The sequence below is a fragment of the Gobio gobio genome (genome assembly GCF_949357685.1).
Source record: "Gobio gobio genome assembly, chromosome: 17".
NCBI lineage: Eukaryota > Metazoa > Chordata > Actinopteri > Cypriniformes > Gobionidae > Gobio > Gobio gobio.
The window spans coordinates 30025465-30048815 of NC_137110.1; the positions used below are offsets into that span (position 1 = coordinate 30025465).

Consider the following 23351-nt stretch of genomic DNA (forward strand, 5'->3'; position numbering starts at 1 on the left):
CATCCGTCTCTGGCAGACTCGTGCCTGCTCGTGCCTCGTTAAACCACGCCCCCTCCGCTCATTTAAAATGCAAAGATGTCAGCCAATCACAACAGTGGGCGTTTTTACTGAAGTCTCACAGCAGACACGCCTCTTGAAGCAGGGCATTCAGCCACAGGGCAAACAGCAGTATAGAAAAAATGCCTTTTATTTCTAAATTATGACATTTTATGATGTAAAAATCATACTAACAATATAAGTACACCTCAGGAAACACTATAAAATAATAGAAAAATGCCATGCCATGGGACCTTTAAAAAAAATATTTTGAAGGCCTAGACTCTATTTTAACCTGAAATAGTAAAAAAAAAATGTAATTTTTTTTTTTATTATTTTCAATGGCAAAAATAGACCATAATTATTGCATAAATATTAATAAGTACCATCAATCATCTCAAAATACAAGAGAAAATAGGAAAAATATTATTGAAGAAAAATAAATTACATTGGTTTTACTGGGGTGGAGGAAGTTTAATTTTTAGGTGTCCGGTCAATTCTGACCGGGAAGATAACCAATGGAATCCCTAAACGAAGAGCAACAGAGAGCTAATGCACTGTGAACTAACATGAACAAACCATGAACAGCTGGATTTTTATTAACTAACGTTAACAAAGATTAACTAATGCTGAACAGAGGTGTTGTTCATGGTTAGTTCTTGTTAACTAATGCATTAACTAATGTTTACAATAATTGCTACTGCTACCTATTACAGGAAAACACATCGATGAAATATAAATCAGACTTACAGGTTGTGGCCCGTAAACAGCTTCTGTTTGTAAATCCAGCTTTCAGGACAAGCAGTTGTGCATATCCTGTATTGAACTCGCAAAGTTTGTGGAAGTTTGTGTTGTCCTCCGTGAAATGTGCAGCGCGCGCGTCGTGCATCCACGCACCGGCAGTGTGTTTTTCACGCAGCTGACGTTGTGCAAATCCGGCATTGAAATCGCGAAGTTTGTGGAAGTTTGTGTTGTCCTCCGTGAAATGTGCAGCGCGCGCGTCGTGCATCCACGCACCGGCAGTGTGTTTTTCACGCAGCTGACGTTGTGCAAATCCGGCATTGAAATCGCGAAGTTTGTGGAAGTTTGTGTTGTCCTCCGTGAAATGTGCAGCGCGCGCGTCGTGCATCCACGCACCGGCAGTGTTTTTTTCACGCAGCTGACGTTGTGCAAATCCGGCATTGAAATCGCGAAGACGGTGGATGTTTTCCTCTGTTAGATGTGCTGCAGAGAGCCCTGCGCGCCTGATTCCCCGCTGACTCAAACACACGTGCATATAACATGCTGTATGTTAAACGCTCTGCAACGCACCCCCGTCCCAAGGAAGGCTGAACAGAGCAAGTACCCCAGACCTGCAACCCGGATGGAAATAACAGCGTTTCCTTGGCATCGCGGCAACAACACTCCAGCCTAACTAACTTATACCACAACAGCGCCGCGATACAAAATGGCCTCACCCTCCCTTATTTAATATTCTCGGAGGAGGGGTTTATGTAAATATTGAGCCTGTTGATGTCACCAACCCTGGAGGAATGTGTGTAGTCGCCTACTGGCCGTTTGCTGTAGTTCTTAGAAACTGATTTCTTTAAAAGCAAATATCTCCCTTTGCTTTAAACTTTGAACGTTGTAACTTTGCAGATGTTGTTTATGCTCAAGCAGCAACATTACACGCTAGCTAAAGTTAGAATAGTGAAATCGTGGTTTACCACCCCTTTAATCAGTCTTCTGAATATATATGCACCCCCTGGGTCAGATTGGTCTTTTTATAGACAAATGTTTGATTTGATGGCATCAGAGGGGGATGGGGTGTTCATCGCAGGAGGGGATTTGAACCAAAAGTTGGACCCTCTATTGGATACCACAGGGAGGGAAGTAAAAAAGAAGGGGATTCCAAATAAAATTAGAGATATGATGGGGGAATTAGGTATCATGGATGTATGGAGGGAACTGAATCCTACAACCAAGGACTACACTTTTTACTCATTTCCACACAAAATATACTCAAGAATTGATTATATCCTAATGTACAATAAAGATAGACATATGGTGGGGAATTGTGAGATAGGGGTGGCTGACTTATCTGATCATAGTCCGGTTTATGCAACTTTGGGGTTGACACCTAAGAAAAGAACAACATTCTGGAGACTAAATACCAGTATATTAAAAGGAGACATTAAAGAAGATATAAATTTGGAAATCCAAAGATATTTAGAGGAGAACGATAATGGGGAAGTGTCCCCACCAGTACTATGGAACGCATGTAAGGCGGTGTTAAGAGGGAAAATAATTGCTAAGTCTGCTTATTTAAAAAAAAATGAGACAAAAAAATCTTGTTGCTTTACAGTTGGACCTACAGAAAGCAGAACAGGAACATAAAGAAAGGCCGAATGATAAAATTTATCAGGAAATTAGGAAGAATAAAGCGGAGATAAATGACATCTATTTAGCAGATATACAAAAAAAGTTACTGTTCACAAAACAACGGTATTATGAAGCAGGTAGTAAATCAACAAAATTATTGGCATATAAATTAAAGGGTTAGTTCACCCAAAAATGAAAATTCTGTCATTAATTACTCACCCTCATGTCGTTGGACACCCGTAAGACCTCCGTTCATATTCGGAACACAAATGAAGATATTTTAGTTGAAAGCTGATGCTGAGAAAGGCTTCACACAGGCCTCCATTGGCATTCAGTACATTGACACTTCCAAGATCCATGAAAGGCACTTAAAACGTCGTTACAAAGTCTATCTCACCACAGTGGCTCTACAATAATCATACAATGCGACGACAATAGTTTTTGTGCGCAAAAAAAAATCAAAATAACACCTTTATCCAACTTGTTCTCGACTTCCGTGTATGCCTCCACGACGCATGCGCGAGAATATGACGCAGATCCGGCGTTCGGACATATGACCCAGAAGCGATTTGTTTACGAGCAGAGGAAGACGCGCGTGTCTAAGCTGTTGGATTCTACATTGATCGTGCTTTAGGTCTCGGCGTAGTGCTCAAAATGGGGCTTAAGTGTGTATTTCATCGATTCCCGAACACCGGCGCTACGTCATATTCTCGCGCATGCGTCGTGGAGGCACACACGGAAGTCGAGAACAAGTTGGATAAAGGTGTTATTTTGATTTTTTTTTGCGCACAAAAACTATTGTCGTCGCATTGTATGATTATTGTAGAGCCACTGTGGTGAGATAGACTTTGTAACAACGTTTTAAGTGCCTTTCATGGATCTTGGAAGTGTCAATGTACTGAATGCCAATGGAGGCCTGTGTGAAGCCTTTCTCAGCCATCAGCTTTCAACTAAAATATCTTCATTTGTGTTCCGAATATGAACGGAGGTCTTACGGGTGTCCAACGACATGAGGGTGAGTAATTAATGACAGAATTTTCATTTTTGGGTGAACTAACCCTTTAAGAAAGCAGGAGGCCAGAAGTAATAAAAGATTAGGGACTTTCACAATAAAACAATAAGGCATAAAACAGAAGACATACAAAAATGTTTTGAATTATATTATAAACAACTATACGACCAAACATCCTTTGATAATAAAGCAGACATAGAAGCCTTTTTAGATACACTTTCTTTACCAAAGGTAACAAAATTCAGGCCTGATATCAAAGATTACAGATCAGGAAATAAATTCTGCTATTTCTAAACTCAAAGTGAATAAATCTCCGGGTGCAGATGGATACCCCTCAGAGTGGTACAAGTTGTTCAGGGAATCATTAATCCCAATGTTAGGAAGAACGTTTAACTGGGTGTTAAAGAAGGGGGAAATACCATATTCATGGGGGGAAGCTATAATTTCAGTAATCCCTAAAGAGGGCAAGGATGAATTGGACTGTTCCAGTTATAGACCTATTAGTGTCCTGAATCAGGACTATAGACTTTTCACTGCAATATTGGCTAGGCGTATTGAAAAAATCTTACAGAGTATTATTCAGCTGGACCAGACGGGATTTATTAAAGAACGACAAACACAAGATAACATAAGAAGGGCCTTACATGTGTTGCAGCATATTAAATAAAACCATACTGAAGCAGTGATTATGGGAATGGACGCGGAGAAAGCGTTTGATTCTGTTAGGTGGGATTTCCTTTACAGTGTGTTAGAAAAATTTAATTTCCATGATATAATAATTAGGACAATACAAGCCTTATATACCGACCCAACGGCTAGGATTAAGATTAATGGTAGTTTATCCAATTCTATTTCATTAAGGCGCGGATGTAGGCAGGGGTGTTCGGCTAGTCCCCTTCTCTTCGCAATTTTTTTGGAACCACTTAGCCAATCCATAAAACAAAAAGCACAAATACAAGGCATAGAGATAAAGGGTACATGTCAGAAGTTGGCACTTTTCGCAGATGATGTTCTAATATTCCTATCTAGTCCTGATACATCCGTGCCAGCACTCATGTCAGAATTTGCTAAATTTGGTCAAATGTCCGGATACAAAATAAATGTACAGAAAACACAAGTCCTCACTTTCAATTATAGCCCCTCTGAAGATGTTAAATAAAATTATAAAATTAAGTGGGTTTCAAAATCAATGAGATATCTAGGAGTTAATTTGACAAAAGATATTGGCCAACTGAAATCAGCAAATTATGACCCACTAATATCCAAATTAAAAGAAGATATTGCAAGGTGGAATTTGATCCCCTTTATGACTCTTACAACTAGAGTAGAGGTGATTAAAACCAATGTTCTCCCCAGGGTGTTATATTTGTTTCAGAATCTACCAGTGGAGATTCTGAACAAAGAATTTACAGAATGGGATAAAATTATTTCAAGATATATCTGGCAAGGAAAACAACCTAGAATAAGGTATAAAACATTACAACTGTCTAAAGCGAAGGGGGGACTAGCTCTCCCGTGCTTAAAAAGTTATTATCAAGCAGCGCAAATAAAACCTTTGTTAAACTTATGTAATCCCTCCTACTCTGCTAGGTGGAAAGAAATTGAATTGAAAATTACAACGGAACCCCCAATACAGGCATTTATCGGGGATAATAAACTCAGGCATCAATCGGAAAATATACCCAATCCATGGATTGACATTTCACTTAAAGTGTGGTTTGAAATTGTTACAAAGAACAAATTTACACACAACAATAAGCTGTTAAGGTGGATAGGATATGATACAGAATTTTCCCCTAATAGAAGAGATAATAGATTTAAAAATTGGGAACAAGGCCCTCATATGTTTTGGGAACTATTAGAAAATAAGAAGAGTAAAAGTTTTGAAGAAATCAAAGAACAATTTGGTCTGGTAAATCAAGATTTTTTTAGATTTTTGCAAATTAGGCATTATTTAGAGCATGATATAAAAAAGGAAAATTATGATGTTGAGGTAAACATTATTATACTCTTTATTTCTGCATATCAATCTAAACTAAACAAGAAACTAATTTCGAAGATATATTCAGGGATAGAAGCTTTAAAAGGAGATGATACACACTACATAAAACAAAAATGGGAAAATGAAGCAAATATAAAATTGATGGATGAAGAATGGGAAGATCTCACTCAACAAATATGGAGAGTGACATCATCCTTAACTTGGAGGGAACATGGGTGGAAAAATTTAGTGAGATATTTTAGAACTCCAGCTCAGACAAAATATTGGGACACAAGCTGTTGGCGGGAATGTGGGGAACAGAATGCAAATCATGTTCATATTTTCTGGAGTTGTCCATCGATAGAGAAATATTGGATGGAACTCAAACAATATATGGACAAGATATTACGGGTTAATCTCCCTTTCAATTTTGACACACTTTATTTGGGAAGACTTAATATGCAAGGCAGAAAAAATCTGAATTGTAAAATGTTTAAAATTATGCTACTAGCAGGAAAAAAGGGAATTACTTGGAAATGGCTAAAAGTGGATGCGCCAAGAAAGGAAAATTGGGTTGATGTGATGCATGATTTATACATTATGGAGAAACTGACGTACACTGTTAGATTTGAAATGAATAAGTTTGAGAGGTTGTGGAATGGATTCTTGGAATTTATGAGGCCAATAAGATCGGACTTTGTGTAAAATAGAATACCTGGGACATTCCCCTTGTTTGTTCTTGCTACCAGTTTATTTTAATTTATTCTTTTCTTTTTGATTGTGGTTGGAGGGGGGGGGGGGGGGGGGGTCTTCTAGTTCTGGGGGAAAAAAGATGTTGTAGGACAAGAGCAGAATATGTATTATATGACCAAATGTGTATTTATGTCATGCAACTTCAATAAAAAAAAAAAAAAAAAAAAAAAAAAAAAAGATACAATATCACTCAATATTACTATTAAATACTATTGGTAAAGCAGTAAATGAGTCCTACCTGTCGCGACATTCTCTTCTCTGCCTTCTGTTATATTTTTATCATAGTAAAATCTACATCTCGTTCCCAACAAAAGTATTGTTTAGAGTAAATCATGTTGAAGATTATCAGACAGGCAGTCGATTTTCCTCACAAAAGCAGTCATAAAGCGAAAAAGGTTCAGGAATGGTTTGAGCACAACAACAAGTTTGAGGTGTTGACTTGGCCTCCAAATTCCCCAGATCTCAATCCAATTGAGCATTTGTGGAATGTGCTGAACAAACAAGTCCGATCCATGGAGGCCCCACCTCGCAACTTACAGGACTTAAAAGATCTGCTGCAAATAGCTTGTCATCTGTCCCTCTCGGACTGCGTGATTTTTACCACAAGGTTGTTTTTTCCTGATACTAACCGACTGACTTATGATGGTGATGTAGGATGCTTTGTACTTCCCATTCTTAAACACTTGTGTTTCTGTCTATAGATGGCCGCCCTCTGTATATCCTACGCCTAGGACATATGGACACTAAAGGACTGGTTCGAGCACTTGGAGAAGAATCCCTGCTTAGACATGTTAGAGATTCAATAGCCAACATTTTTCAGCATGCTTTCTGGTGTATTCCATTCAGTGGTGGACAGTAACTAATTTATCAGAGTATTTTTATCTTGGGAAACTTTTACTTTACCGCATTCGAAAGCATAATATCATACTTTTTACTCCACTACATTTCATAAAAAAATGTAGCTCCCCATTAGTTTGAGCTGAAGAAATCGTCACCTGCCCTGAGACGAAATGGCAGTGTCCGATTCCTAAATTAGCTGATTCTTTTCAAATAACCTATTAAATTGGTTTGCAAATCCTACAGAACAATTAATTTGTGAATTGGACCGATCCGATTGCATTTGTTCTCGAGTCAACAACTCACTGATTCAAATTATCCGGTCAGAATGAGTCTCCAGTTAACAATTCAGTGAATTCACAAGTGTGATTTAAACTGAATGGGAGATCCTCAGAGCTTGAGTGTGTGCGCGGCTGATGGCGCAAAAAAGTAATGCAGAATTGTACGATTTATTATTATAAATGGAAATCAGATTTAGTCCACGACTGTCAGTTTGTCAAGTCACCTTTATTTATATAGGGCTTTTTACAATGCAGATTGTTTCGGAGCAGCTTCGCAGTGTTAATAGGAAAATAATGCAACAGAATTTGATTCGTCGGTATAGCCGCTCTGGAGAAAACAGTGATGTCATCCAGCTCAGTTTAATTATCATATAGTGTTAATGCGGGCAGATCAGTAATATAGTTGAATATTTAGTGCCCAACTAAGCAAACCAAAATCCAAAGAACCAAAACGATCAGGTGAGAAAAAAACCTTGGGAGAAACCAGGCTCAGTCGGGGTACCAGTTCTCCTCTGGATCTTTTTTATTTATTTAAAAGAGGACAATGTACATTGATCAACATTACAATAATGTAAATGTACCCGAGTTAGCTCAAAAGTGCTAATTTTCATCGGCAGTCTAGTGTATGATTATGATTCAGGCAACATTACAAGAATATTTGTCCAGTTCCATCTGATTGAAGATCGGACTCATCACGCTGGAGACGGGTTTGTTGAGGATGTTGTGTCGATGAGGCTGTCACAGGGGAGAGTCTAGTTGACACAGTCTCTGCAGACACTTCACTCAAGTCAAGTCAACTTTATTTATATAACGCTTTTTACAATGCAGATTGTTTCAAAGCAGCTTCACTGTGTTAAACAGGAAAATAATGCAACAGAATTTGATTCGGCCGTACAGCCGCTCCGGAGAAAACGGTGATGTCATCTAGCTTATTTCAATAATCATGCAGTGACAATGTGGGCAGATCAGTAAGTTTATATGGTTAATTTAGTTTACTAATCAGATTTATTTGGATATTTAGTTGAAAATTTAGTGTCCCCAACTGAGCAAGCCAAGCCAAAGGCGACAGTGGCAAGGAACCAAAACTCCATCAGGTGGCATGATGGAGCAAAATAAACCTTGGGAGAAACCAGGCTCAGTCGGGGTGCCAGTTCTCCTCTGGCCAATTAACTAACGATTATTGATTATTATACTACGGGGCCGTTGAATGCTTGAATCTGATTGGCTGATGAACGTTCTGAGGTGTGCAATTATTTTCTGGGAGATGCACAGCGAACGTAGTTCCAGGCAGCTCTCTTGACCGCATTACAGTTCCATATCACTTCGCATAGTTAACTGTAATAACGGAAATTACAGGACTAAAAAACAACAATATGACAGACGATTTTCCTCAAGTAAATCTTAATATTTACAGTGAATATAAAACGTTCAACAACTGGACGGCAGCAGTATTAGACAGTCCAGATGAAAAACAACAAACGGAAGCGGACATCAAAGGCAAGCTTTTCTGTCTCATTACTGAAATCACACATGCTCGCACACGCACTACAGTTTGCACAAAAAGGTGTCAGCGCTGCCCTGACGATTTGATCAGTAAGCATATATAGTGGAGCAACTTAAAGGCTAAACGTGACATTTTTTCACTAGCGAGGTAATAACAGCGCTGTTTAGAGACGCACAGAGGGAGCCTAGTTCACACAAGCGCTCTTTCTTTCTTTCTCTCTCTCTCTCTCTCTCTCTCTCTCTCTCTCTCTCTCTCTCTCTCTCTCTCTCTGTCGCTCTCATTCTCTTTCTAATAACTTCATTAATAACTGCAGTAGAATGCTATCAACGGCTCAAGCCTTCGTTAACAGCTTTAAAATGACGTTTCGGAACTAGCAAAAGAGCTGTTGGATGAGACGCGGAAGAAATAGTCCTACTCACAATAGCGATTTAAGTACAAAAACCGGACGAATCCCTTTAAATATATAATCGGATCGATGTCTTGAGGTGTGGTAACCGTAGTATAAGCGGAATAATTGACTCCGGGCCGTTCAATTATTAGAATGATAATGCACACCCGAGGTGTAACGGCCACTCCGCTTCGCGTCGTGACCGCATCACCACCTCGGGTGTGCATTATCATTCTAATAATTGAACGGCCCGTCGTCAATTATTCCTTACTTATTCTGGCAACTTCAGGTCAGGGGTCATATTAGATCGGAATATTCATAAGATCGGAGGCAACATGCCGGAGACGGGTTTATTGAGGATGACGTATCGATTAAACAATGATTAAATTCCAATATTCTAAAGATCTGAGTCATCACTCCGGAGACAGGTTTATTGAGGATGACATATCGATTAAACAATTAATTAAATTGCAATTTCTGAAAGATCGAAAATTGACAATGACAATCCCTTCAGGGCTGCGTCGGTCGCGTCTAGCGCAGGTTCACCGTCTGATCTGAATAAGGCCCGCATCCTTCTGACTACAGTAAACCTCGGGATAAACAGAGAGACTAACATTAGCGTAGATGCCATCCTTTTTATGATGTAACGAGTACATCAGGTGTTATGGGAAGTGTTCCTGGTTCCGGCAGACCTAGTTAATGCAGCCTAAAACAATCATTTAACTGATTTGAATAATATAAATTGATAATGTTCAATGTGTATGCCATAGTAAAGAGATGTGTTTTTAATCTAGATTTAAATTTACAGAGTGTGTCTGCTTCCCGAACAGTGCTAGGAAGACTGTCCCACAGTTTAGGTGCTAAATAGGAAAAGGATCGACCACCTGCAGTTGATTTTGATATTCTAGGTATTATAAACTGGACAGAATTTTGAGACCGCTATAGACGTGATGGAGTATAATTTAAGAGCTTGTTCAAGTACTGGGGAGCTAAACCATTTAGTGCTTTGTAAGTAATAAGCAAGATTTTAAAATGTATATGATGTTTAATAGGGAGCCAGTGCCAATATGGTCATATTTCCTGGTTCTAGAAAGAACTCGAGCTTCTGCGTTTTGGACCAGCTGCAGATTATTTATTAAGCGAGCTGGGCAACCACCTAGTAGAGCATTACAATAATCTAGCCTTGAGGTCATGAATGCATAAACTAACTGTTCAGCATTTTGCATTGAAAGCATGTGCCGTAATTTAGATATAATTTTTAACCCTCTTGAGTCGGCCGTCGCGCCGGCGTGATCGGCTTGCTTTTTTTCTTGTCGTTTTTTTTATCATTCAGGAAAGTGTTAAACATCTTTATAATCTGTTAAGTTTCTATTTTCTTTTGTGTACAGTCACAATAAAAACAAAATGTTTAGCTTTTTGCAAAATAAAGAAAACAAACATGATGCGCAATCTGCAGACTCTCTCAAAGACGTTCATTCAGATAGTCTTCAGAAAAGGAACTCTAGCTCAGTGAATACTTGTCTTACAAACATGAGACCTATGTCTAAAGAAACGTTGAAATGTCAGGTTTTAAACAATGTAAACCAAATCGAAAACAAATATGCTGTGTTTATGTAATCTGTCAGGCACCTGCGAGCCACTTCATTATCCACTAATGAGACCACGCCCACAGAGTGCGTGCTCTTTCAGATTCAAATACTGACGATCCAGAGTCGACGCCCACACATCAACTCATACAAACACATTGGTGAAGCGCTGTAACGTTACTTCAGCTACATCGTTTTGAGATGCGTTGAGCAATAATTCACCTCATGAAAAGCTGTTAATTTCTTAAAGCAACGGATTCAGGACTGATTGTAAGGTAGGCTTTATTCTGTTAGCATCTGTGAATATTAAACGCGAAAACACTGTTTAAATAGGAATCCTGCTGCATGTCATACACGCAAGACTGTTTTCATTGTCATCATTTGTTCACTGAATTTCGTTCCATTCTGTGCTTATCCGAGCCGGCCGGTACGGATATGGTTTCGTTATCCACTGTGGTGCTGCGATAATGTTCATACGTTATACGTCAAGTCAGTCGTTGCCTTGGTAACGCGAGAGTTTACAGACGATATGTATTGTAAATATCGACTGCGTTATGAAGGATGAGCAGATATATATTTTTTAACTATTATTAATATGTGTTCAAATCACCCAAATAGTGAGTTTAGCAAGCTACGGAGAAACGGCAGCCAGGCAACACGCAAGTGATCGATCCCGAGTGGCAACACACACACATTCTAGCAGCACAGTAGCCGGTGGAGGGAAACTTCTCATACCCCTTCGTTCGAAGTGTGGTCCTGAAAAATCTTCGTTTGAAGGGCTATCTGGCCCTTCCCCTTACCCCTACCACTCCAGCCAAAAAAGAATCGAGACACCCCTACCCCTTCACGTGAACGCGCAAAACGAAGGGGTAGGGGAAAGAGAAGGGCTAAGGGGTAGAAATGGGATTGGGCCTAAGGCTTCATTTTTGCCGCGCGCACGAGCACTAGTGCAGACGCGGCGAGTATAAACCAAGCTTAACCGCTTGTGAGGCAGATACCTCTCCGTAGTGAGTGCTTTCACTCGGTAGTGAAAGGCTGTTTAGTAGGGATGTGCGCAATGACTAGCCTAACCCAGGTAGTATAACAAGCCTAAGCAAGCTTAATTGTTATACTAGTTTGACATGACATGGAAGAAAATCGAAAAGTTTTGTGGAAGTTTTCAAAATCCCTCCTTCACCCGAGTGGAGATTTATCTGAAGCCTCCGCGAGCGCCAGAGAAAACCAACGCATGCAAAACCTGAGGTGCAATTAAATGATTTTGTTTTGCAGCAGATAATACACTTTTCAAAATATATTAATTTCAAGATATAACATTAAGACGACAGTAATTTAAACATAGTCTTTGTAAAAAATATATATATATTTAAAGCAAAACCTTAAATGTGCCAAAAAAATGTAAACGACTAGTATTTTCCAAGTCATCTTGCAGCACTAACGTTTAATCGACTAGCCTCGCACATCCCTAGCTCAGTGTCACACATTATAGATGAAAACAGAAACAGGCTCATAGCTGATAATGCAGAGAAGCTTCTTTTCATCAAAAAGAACCAGCCTCTCACTTTTCCGAAAAGGGCTGTATGGCTATGATAACATATAATAATTTAATTCAGTTGTTCTGCTACTAATGTTGTGTGGTACTGAAATCCACTGAATGTTACAGGTTACATTTATGTGAAATGGGCAGCAGTGCCATGTTTGTTTAGGAAAACACCAAGTTGAATGTTAAAATGTCAGCAACAGCATCAATTTGTGTATTTACTTTGTTACAGTCAGAAAGTGAAAAACATCTGATGAAAATAAAACATTGTTATGAGAACTGTAATGGTATTATTAAGTACTCGTATCAGTACTCTGTATCGGCAAGTACCCAAATGCAAGTACTTGTACTTGTACTTGGTCTGAAAAAAAGTGGTATCGGTGCATCCCTAATTAAAATAATGCAAATTAATGCTCATGCATCTTCCCCGCTGCTGTTTCAAAATACATTAAACTAGTATGTTTGCATGGTGTTCTTTGTTCTTAAAATTAGCTAATTTTGCCCTGTGAGAGATCTGTTTTTATATTGTTTATTTGTCAACATATTTAGTTTTTCCAAATTTTTATATTATTATTATTATATCAAATATAAAATTATTGTATTTTATGCTTGATTTAATCAGTAATTATCAGTAGTGTATGGCAAGTTTTGGTAGTAAAGTAAAATGTTTTCTTACTTTCAAATCAATACATTTTAAGTGTTTGTATCAACCCTCTGTAATGCGAGTAAAACACTTGCATATGCGAGTAAATGTTCACTCTGGGCGACTAAATAATGTCTATCATTAGCCATTGGCTAATAAATGCTTAGATTTTACTCGCCAGTGTATGTGTTAGAGGCTAAGAATAAGTTTAGCATAGATAGGCCTGTCGCGATAGTCAACAAATCAATTAATCGCACAATAAAAAAAAATGAGCTCGATAATTTTTCCGGCCGCGATCATTTCCAGCGTTCGTTTTTATATCCATTTTTGCCGAGCGTTACATTATATGATCACACTCTTATACATGTAAATGCTTCTAAGCGCGACATGACACAAGAGAACGTGCTGTATGTCAATGTCCTGTCTGTGTGGCTGCGTCTCATGTCAGCTAATCGAGGGACACTCTGACACACACAAACTCAACGCACAGACAGACTTGCGTCAGTCTCCTGCTCACATCGAGTTCTCTTTTGCAAATGAACAAACAATAACAACAACACAGAGAATTTTGAGTATTCTCATATTAGGAGTCTTAAATGAACTTAAAGAGTTGTGAGGAAATGAGATGACGCGGATCTCACACGCTGTCCCGCACATATTCGGCTGCGGCTGTTCTTAAAGTGACAGGAGCACTGATAATGCCTGTCATTAATGTTCATCAAAGATCAACAGGAACAGAGAAAATTGTAGCTTTAATGATGATTAATCTATATTTCATTTATTTATGCAGTTAAGAAAGGTGTTTGATAACTATTCAATTTCTGTATATGTCTAACAGGGAAGGCACAGGTAAATATAACATTTATTATAATGGGTTTATGTAAAGATTGTTTTAAGTTCACTTAAATTAAAAGTAGTTTTTTTTAAAGCCTAATGTTGAAATTGGGAGCTTTCAGTTATACTGCAATGTAACGTCATTAATGTTTCATAGAGACATTAGTATCAGTGATACTGGCCTTCATTCATAAAAAGATGCCATTACAACACATATTTAAAATATACTGTCTTTAAATTGTTTCTACATTCATTTGGAGAGTAACTGAAATTATTACAATATCAAAACATTAAAAACGTATTAATCGTGATTAATTACAGAAAATTTGATTTAATTAGTAAATTTTTTTAATTGATTCCCAGCACTACCTAAAACACAATCATCCGTTGCAGTTTTCCCAGCTGTTTATTCAAGTGCATTTTTTTGTTAACAGACTGAGTGTCCATTGCTTTTTTTGTTTTGTTAGTTTATTGTGGATATTTAAAATGCTTTCCGTTTTAGGTGTTAAATAGTCTTTAGAAATAAACGTTTATTGATCTTTGAAAAGGTGTACCTGCATTATTATGCCATTATCATTATTTTAGATGAAAATGATCTCAGAACGACAAATATTATCGTTTATCGCAATAATTTCTTGGCCAATTTATCATCCAGCAAAATTTGTTATCGTGACAGGCCTAAGCATAGATATATTTTCACTCGCTCAACTCTAAGAGAGAAACAGTTTCGCTCTCCGTCAAGCGATCTGTCTATTCCAGTTTAGCTTAACGGATGTACTCTATCTGTAACGTAAACTCTAGTGTGAAGGCGCACAACTCGACGTCACTTTGCCGAAAGTGCTGTGTTTCTCTCTCTCGCAGGCACACAAAGAGATAGAGAGAGTCTTAAAGGTCCTGTTCTTCGTGATCCCATTTTTCAAACTTTAGTTAGTGTGTAATGTTGCTGTTAGAGCATAAATAATACCTGTAAAATTATAAAGCTCAAAGTTCAATGCCAAGCGAGATATTTTATTTAACAGAAGTTCCCTTTCAAAGCCTACAGCGAACGGCCGGTTTGGACTACATCTCTGTACATCCTCCTTTAATTACGTCAGTAGAACAGTTTGTTGACTAACCTCCGCCCACAAGAATACGCGAAAAAAGGGGGCGTGATCTTGTTGCTCCCGCGTGGAGAAGAGGAAGTATTGCGTTTGTATAGTGTTTGTCGCCATGTCGTCGAGACGCTGTTATTTTCATCCCGGAGTCAAATCACCTTTGTTTGGCTTTCCCAGGGACGCTGTACTTAGAGATCATTGAGCGCATGCATCCCCGTTATGGTAAGAGGCGTGACCTTTCCGGTAACGTGCGCTCTGCGTGCGCTAAGCTGCTGTCGAATCACAACACGGGAACCGCTGGCACAATCAGAACTCGTTACGTGTTTCTGAAGGAGGGACTTCATAGAACAGGGAAATCTTTCAAGCCGTTTTGAGGACAGTGAAAACAGTGGTATACAGATAAGTAAATTGTGTGAAAAATACTGTGTTTTTTTACACGTGAAACATGAACACATGTTATATTGCACACTGTAAACACAATCAAAGCTTCAAAAAAACGCGAAAAACAGGACCTTTAAATACCACGCAGAATCGACGCGCTACATGTAAACCATATTCTTTGTTGTATTTTCCTGTCAAAACAACAGCTTTTAAGAAGAAGCAGAATATATGCGGTAGTGGGCAGGACTAATGGCTGCAGATAAAGTATTAATTGTTGGTGATTTTAAAATCCATGTAGACAATGAAAAGACGCATTAGGATTAGCATTTAGAGACATTCTAAACTCTATTGGAGTTAGGCAACACGTGTCAGGACCCACTCATCGCCATAATCATATTTTAGACCTAATATTGTCGCATGGAATAAATGTTGATACCGTTGAAATTCTGCAGCAGAGCGATGACATCTCAGATCATTACCTAGTATCATGTATATTTAATTTAGCTAAGGCTGCAAAGCCGTCCCCTCACTTCAAATATGGCAGGACCATCACTGCCGGCACTAAAGATTGCTTTGTAAATAATCTTCCTCATCAGTTTCATCTCCTCAGCATCCCAGATAGCTTAGAAGAACTCGATGTTGCAACATAAACTATTGACTCTCTCTTTTCCAGCACTTTAGACACAGTTGCTCCCCTGTGCTTAAAGAAGATTAAAGAAAGTAGTCCAATGGCGTGGTACAACGAGCACACTCGGGCCCTTAAAACAGCAGCCAGAAAAATGGAGCGCAGCTGGAAGAAAACAAGACTAGAGGTTTTTCGTAATTTGTGGAAAGAGAGAATGAGCGCATACTAAAAACTGCTAGATCTGCTTATTTCTCGACTCTCTTAGAAGAAAACAAACCCAACCCTAGGTATTTATTCGATACAGTAGCTAAATTAACCAAACATAAAACTTCAACTTCTGATGTTTGTAAACAGCACAGCAGTAATGACCTTATGAACTTCTTTACATGTAAGATTGATAATATTAGGAAGAAAATTTTAACCATGCAGCTGTCTACTACAGTATCACATCAGACAAAGCATTGTAGTGTCACTGAGGAAAAATTACATTCATTCACTGCTATAGAAGAATAAGAATTGGCTAAACTCGTTAAATCATCAAAATCACCAACATGTATGCTCGACCCTATACCGACTAGGCTATTAAAAGAGATGCTACCAGAGGTCATAGATCCTCTTCTTAATATCATTAATTCATCGTTGTCATTAGGATATGTACCGAAAACTTTTAAGTTGGCTATTATTAAACCACTTGTTAAAAAAACGCAACTTGATCCTACAGAATGTCAATTACAGGCCAATCTCAAATCTACCCTTACTGTCAAAAATACTTGAAAAGGCATTGTTTTCACAATTATGCTCCTTTTTAGAAAGAAATGGTATCTGTGAGGATTTCCAGTCAGTATTTAGACCGTATCATAGTACTGAGACTGCTCTCATCAGAGTTACAAATGATTTGCTCTTATCATCCGATCGTGGTTGTATCTCTCTCTATTAGTGTTACTCAATCTTAGCGCTGCATTCGACCACAACATTCTTTTGAATAGAATCGAAAATTATGTAGGCATTAGTGGAATTGTATTGGCATGGTTTAAATCATACTTATCTGACCGTTATCAGTTTGTAGCAGTAAATTTCAATAAAAAGTTCAGTATGGAGTACCGCAGTGCTCAGTGCTAGGACCGTTGCTTTTCACCCTTTACATGCTACCACTGGGAGATATCATTAGGAAGCATGCCGTTAGTTTTCATTGTTAGGCTGACGATACTCCGCTCTATATTTCTTCACACCCTGACGAAACGTACCAATTCACAAGATTAACGGAATGCATAGCTGATATAAAAAATTGGATGACTAGTAATTTCTTGCAACTTAACTCAGAAAAAAAAATGAATTTTTAATTATTGGACAAAAAAGCTCCACAAGTAGTAATCTAGAATACTGTCTAACACTTGATGGCTGCTCTGTCAAGTCCTCGTCGTCAGTTAGGAACCTGGGTGTGCTCTTTGATTAGGACTGGGTATTGTTCAAAATCTTTCGATCCGGTCCCAATTTCGATACCTCAGTTTTGATACCTTTTCGAAACTTTTATTTTTCACCTTAATTAAAACTAATTCTGGTAACACTTCTCACTCAGGGTAACATTATTAATAAAACTGGTTGTGCTTTTTGTAAGGGTGCTCCGATCAGGATTTTTGGAGCCAATCACCGATCGTCGATCACAGAAAGCAGTATCTGCCGATACGATCACCGATACCGATCTATTTGAAGCCTTCTTTTTATCATGTAGAATTAATTATAGGGAATTTTACAGACATTCATTCAGGGCCTGAATTTTATTTCTGACAATGGGTGAATCCCCCACTTAGGTGACTCTTGTCATATAAATGTATATAATTATCTCACCTAAATATTTGATCATGCAGTGCATTTTTGTTTTTAAAGACAAATTTTCCGGGAGGCCTAACATTAGTATTGCGTTAAGAAATACTAAAGACATTTAATAAGGATTCAAATGTAAATGAATATTGGTCTTCCCTGAATAAATTAAATTAGATTAATCCTTACACTTAAGGTTGCAAAAGTTAGTCATTCAAGAGCAGTGGGTGTCATAAAGGTTAATCAAACAACACGACAAAGAGAAAAAGAGAGACAGAAGCAGTTTATTCGACTGCTGTCACTTTAAGAGCGAACACGGAAACGGTTACATGCAGTTGCACAAATGTTCACTCGCGAGTCACGACAGGGTTTACGTGCATACTCGTCAAGACGTTAATTTGGTACACATATTTGTGTGTATTTGACCATTTCAGCGCAATTTGTACTCTTAAACTTAAAAATAAATGCAAATTATAAACTTTAGTGACGATGCAACACTGCCTCGATTGTGCAAGTGGCAAATCCTGTGCAGATCGATTTTAGTGTAGATGCGTTGCGCTGATGCGAAGCCATTTGCACATTTTGAGAGGGAAATGAGGGTGATTCACTCGCGCTGTTTGTGAAATTACATCTCACTGAAAGTTTTCCTTTTGTGCCTTTGGTTGCAATACTCTTATCGCTTTGCTGACTCGGCACCCACTTTTATAAAGTATAGCCACACTTGAGACCTCTTTGGCATTGTAAAACGACGCGGTAGAACACATGAGAAAAAACAACTACACTTGTGTTAACTGCGAGTATCTTCAGAAACGTGGTGGTGGACAGCCAATCGCCGGTGCTTTAGGTCCTTACATGCAAGTATGCTACAGGCTCATGCAGACACAGCCGCTTGGCTTTTGGAACCGAAATATGGCACCGAAAGATAAATCATTTTTCGATACTCATAGTATCAGAGTTTTTCGTTCGATACCATAAAAGTATCGCCGTTCGGTGCCCAGCCCTATCTTTGATACCAATCTGTCATTTGAAAGCCACGTTTCTACCATCTTAAAAATATTTCTAAATTACGGCACATGCTCTCAATGCAAAATGCTGAACAGTTAGTTAATGCGTTCATGACCTCAAGGCTAGATTATTTTAATGCTCTACTGGGTGGTTGCCCTGCACGTTTAATAAACAAACTCCAGCTGGTCCAAAACGCAGCAGCTCGAGTTCTTACTAGAACCAAGAAATATGACCATATTAGCCCTGTTCTGTCAACACTGCATTGGCTCCCTATTAAACATTGCATACATTTTAAAATCTTGCTTATTACTTACAAAGCTTTAAATGGTTTAGCTCCCCAGTACTTCAGCGAGCTCTTGACATATTATACACCATCACGTCTATTGCGATCTCAAAAATCTGGCCAGTTTATAATACCGAGAATATCGAAATCAACTGCAGGCGGTCGATCCTATTTAGCACCTAAACTCTGTAATAGTCTTCCTAGCATTGTTCGGGAAGCAGACACACTCTGTCAGTTCAAATCTAGACTAAAAACACATTTCTTTACTATGGCATACACATAAAACACTTTTTTAATTAAATGATTGTTAGGCTGCATTAACTAGGTCAGCCCGAACCGGGAACACTTCCCATAACACCTGATGTACTTGTTACATCATAAAAAAAGAATGGCATCTACTCTAATGTTAAGCTGCGTTTCCACCGAAATTACCCGGAACAATTTGTACCAGGAACTTTTTTTACAGGAACTTTTTCCCCCCAGACCTGCTACTGTCTGCGTTTCCACTGCGGTCTAAAGTACCGTCAAGATTAGGCAAATTAGTCCGGTGATGTAGGACTGCGCGCGACTGCTCCTACCAGTCAGTGACGGACAGTAATCATTTTTGCGCGACACTGTCTGCAACAATAACAAGTATGGAGGAGATTCAAGCAGCGCTGCTTTTGCTGGTTATGTATTGGTTTACTAAAGAGGTCATTAACAAAACTGTGGAAAAGAGACAAGCACTGATACTAAAGCGTATTCTGAAAGCTCGTAAAGCTAGATTTAAAATAAGACAACGTATGTTATTATCAGCTATTACGGACATTAACCGTGCGATTGCTGAGACGAACGCGCGCCATCTGACAGAAAGAGCAAAACTGATATTTACTGAATGCATAACGAACCTCGCAAAAGACTTTTAAAAATGCCGGTTGAAATAAAATGCTGCGTGAGTTCAACCAATCGGCATGTTCAGCGCCCAAGTCCCACCCCCGAAAGTTCCCGAACTTTGAAAAAGTACTACCTCTGGAGCAGGGGCCGTTTGGAGGGGGAAATATTTACCCGGAACTTCATTTAGACTCTGGTTCCTGCGGTCGAAACACTCAGAGTTCCTAGTTCCTGGGGAAAGTTCCTGCGGTGGAAACGCGGCTTTAGTCTCTCTGTTTTATCCCGAGGTTTACTGCTGTCAGCCGGATCTGGGCCATATGCAGATCAGATGGTGGACCTGCGCCCAGAAATGACCAACGCATGACCCTGAAGTGTCTGCAGAGACCGTGTCAATTAGACTCCCCCTGAAATTACCACATCGACACAGCATCCTCAATCAAACCGTCTCCGGCGTGATGACTCCGATCTTTTGAATATTGCAATTTAATAATTGTCTAATCAATATGTCATCCTCGATGAACCCGTCTCCGGCGTGTTGCCTCTGATCTTTTGAATATTCCAATCTAATATGACCCCGGACCTGTAAAGTTGCCAGAATAATAATCATACGCTCTTTGTTAATTGGCCAGAGGAGAACTGGCACCCCGACTGAGCCTGGTTTCTCCCAAGGTTTATTTTTCTCCATTAGGTCACCTAATGGAGTTTTGGTTCCTTGCCACTGTCGCCTTTGGCTTGACTTGCTCAGTTGGGGACACAACATTTTCAACTAAATATCCAAATAAATCTGATTAGTAAACTAAATTACACCAAAAATGATACGTTGAATTTACTTAATTTTTTATGTTGAATTTAATTAACATTGTTTATTTCAGTAAACCTTAATTTTTTACGAAAGGCCATAAATGCCATTTGGTTAAATCAGGTTATCATTCTTAATTTTGTCCAAAACTATTCAATTTAATTATTCTAAAATGAAAAACTAAACAAAACAAGTAATCCCGTTTAATTGATTATTTTTATTTAGTGAAATTCTATTTTTACAATATTTACAAAACCTTTTACAAGGTCTTATTGGCTAGCCAGAATATGGTTTTATTACATCCATGGCATGCCCAAAGTAGTTGTTTTTTTATTATTAAAACATCTTTAATTGTTATTAGCTCAAGCTCTACACTTCACCGCAGTGGTAACCATCAAAATACTAACATAACAACTTTTATATACCAACCATTAGGCATTAAAAAGTCTCTCCATTTTCTCATCTTGTTAAAAACGCATCAAATAGCACTTTATTTAAACATTTACTCTCCGAATTCAGCCCCTTTGCTAAGCATGATGGGAAGTGAAAATATTGTTTGATTGGGTTACTTGATTGAAACATGTTATTTCAAAATGAAAACATCAAGTTATGTCAAAGAGTAACGGTTTTAAGTCAGTTTAACATTAATCAATTACATTTGAAGCAGAAACCTGATATAATTGTGTCAAATCAAGATGAATTTACTAAAATAAAGTGAACAGCATCATAAAATAATTTTTGGAGTGTAACCATATAAGCTAAAATACTGATCTGCCCACCTTGTCACTGTATGATAATTGAAATGAGCTAGATCAGTGGTTCTCAAATGGGGGGTACGCGTTCCCCTGGGGCTACGTGAAGGTGAGATTTTAAAATATAGCCTACATATATTTTAAAAAGTAGCATCCATGCAAAAATCCTTTAAAAATAATTCTCTAATATTTCAGGAAAATATAAGTATAAGTTCACAAAATGAGTTTTATATTCATTAGGCTATTCAATTTCATTATCCTAAAAATCCAGTCTCCCCCATACCAGGATGGTTTGACCCAACCTGTCATATGCCGCCTGGCATCACCTGTCAATCACTTGGATCAGCGATGGGGTGACCAGACGTCCCCGTTTCCCGGGGACAATCCCGTTTTTTAATGTTCTGTCCCCGACTGGAGTTGTCCCCGGAAATGTCCCCGTTTTACAGCTCGTTCCAAACAACCCGCAGATATATTGGAAAAAAGTGCCCAACCAACATACAGCTGCTACGCTGACTCCACTTGGTAGCATAGTAGGTTTCTCCCAAGGTTTATTTTTCTCCATTAGGTCACCTACTGGGGTTTTGGTTTCCTTGCCACTGTTGCCTCTGGCTTGGCATGCTCAGTTGGGGACACTACATTTTTCAACTAAACATCGAAATAAATCTATTTAATAAACTAAATTAACCATTTAAACTAAATTACTGATCTAATTATTGATCTAAAGCCCACACTGTCACTGTATGATAATTGAAATGAACTGATGACATCAGCGTTTTCTCCAGAATGGCTATACAGCTGAATAAAATTATGCTGCATTATTTTCCTGTTTAACACTGTAAAGCTGCTTTGAAACAATCTACATTGTTAAAAGTGCTATATAAATAAAGTTGACTTGACTTGACTAGCACGTGCGCGCCGCTACTACTTCATGAAGACCGTACCGAGTCGAGAGCAGACAGAGCGCCATTATCGTCTAATATTAAAATAAACCTCGTTGCCGCTTTCAAGGTAGTAACATACTAACTATTCGTTTTTAATTTAAAGTAATATTGTATGTGCTTTATAACAGAGCCTCAACAAGGTGCAGGATTGTTTTGTCCCCAAAAGTTATACACTTGAAACCAATAGGCTAAATGTGCAGAATACATATACTTTCTGCTTAAAATAATCCTAAAATGCTAAATAACAAGACCAATTAAGGACAGTAAGAATTATTTTCAAGCATAAACGTAAAACTTTTGAAGTAAAAAAAGTAATTTATATAGTATAAACTTAAATACAATTATAAAATGTTACAATATTTGTTGAATAGTTTTATTTATCATATTTATGTTTTATTTTTGTAATGTGTTTTTGTTAAGTCATGTTACAATATTGTTTTGAACTGCTTATTTACAATGGTTAGCTTACCAATAACTGTTCATTATTTTTTGTTTTTTTATTCAATCCAGACCAACAATCCTAATAATCAAACTAAATCATAATACTTATTAATGTTAATAATAATATACTAATATAATAGGACTCCACAACAACAACAAAAACATTCAAAAATGTATTGTCCCTGTTTTTTAATTAAAATATAATAACAAATGAGATTTGAGTGATATTTTGACCACTCAAATCGTCTCGGTTACGTATGTAACCCTCGTTCCCTGAGGAGGGAACGGAGACGTACGTTAGTGACTAACGAATGGGGGTTTCGCTTAGAAGCCAATCATCTTCGAGTATTCAACAGCGCCCAATGGCAGTGCCAATGCCATGGGCATGCGGAATTTGCATGCGTAACTCCGCCCCACCTCGTGGGTATATAAGGAAGTACGCTGGCAACATCGCATTATGTTACTGCTGCAGGAGCCAAGACTTAACTCCGCGTTCCAGGCAGCACAGCTGACGTGGCAAGGAAACGTACGTCTCCGTTCCCTCCTCAGGGAACGAGGGTTACATACGTAACCGAGACGTTCCCTTTCG

At 38.4% G+C, this 23351-nt stretch overlaps 1 protein-coding gene across 2 annotated transcripts in view; it reads left to right on the plus strand.

Annotated features, from left to right (window-relative positions):
• The window catches only part of LOC307141302 (SEC14-like protein 1), a 202685-nt gene that overhangs the window by 111359 nt on the left and 67975 nt on the right, over positions 1–23351 (plus strand). For both annotated transcript variants that reach the window (XM_079841374.1, XM_079841375.1), the window contains exon 9: positions 6845–6933. In XM_079841374.1, coding sequence (XP_079697500.1) covers positions 6845–6933 — 89 coding nt within the window. The remainder of the gene's footprint in view (positions 1–6844; positions 6934–23351) is intronic.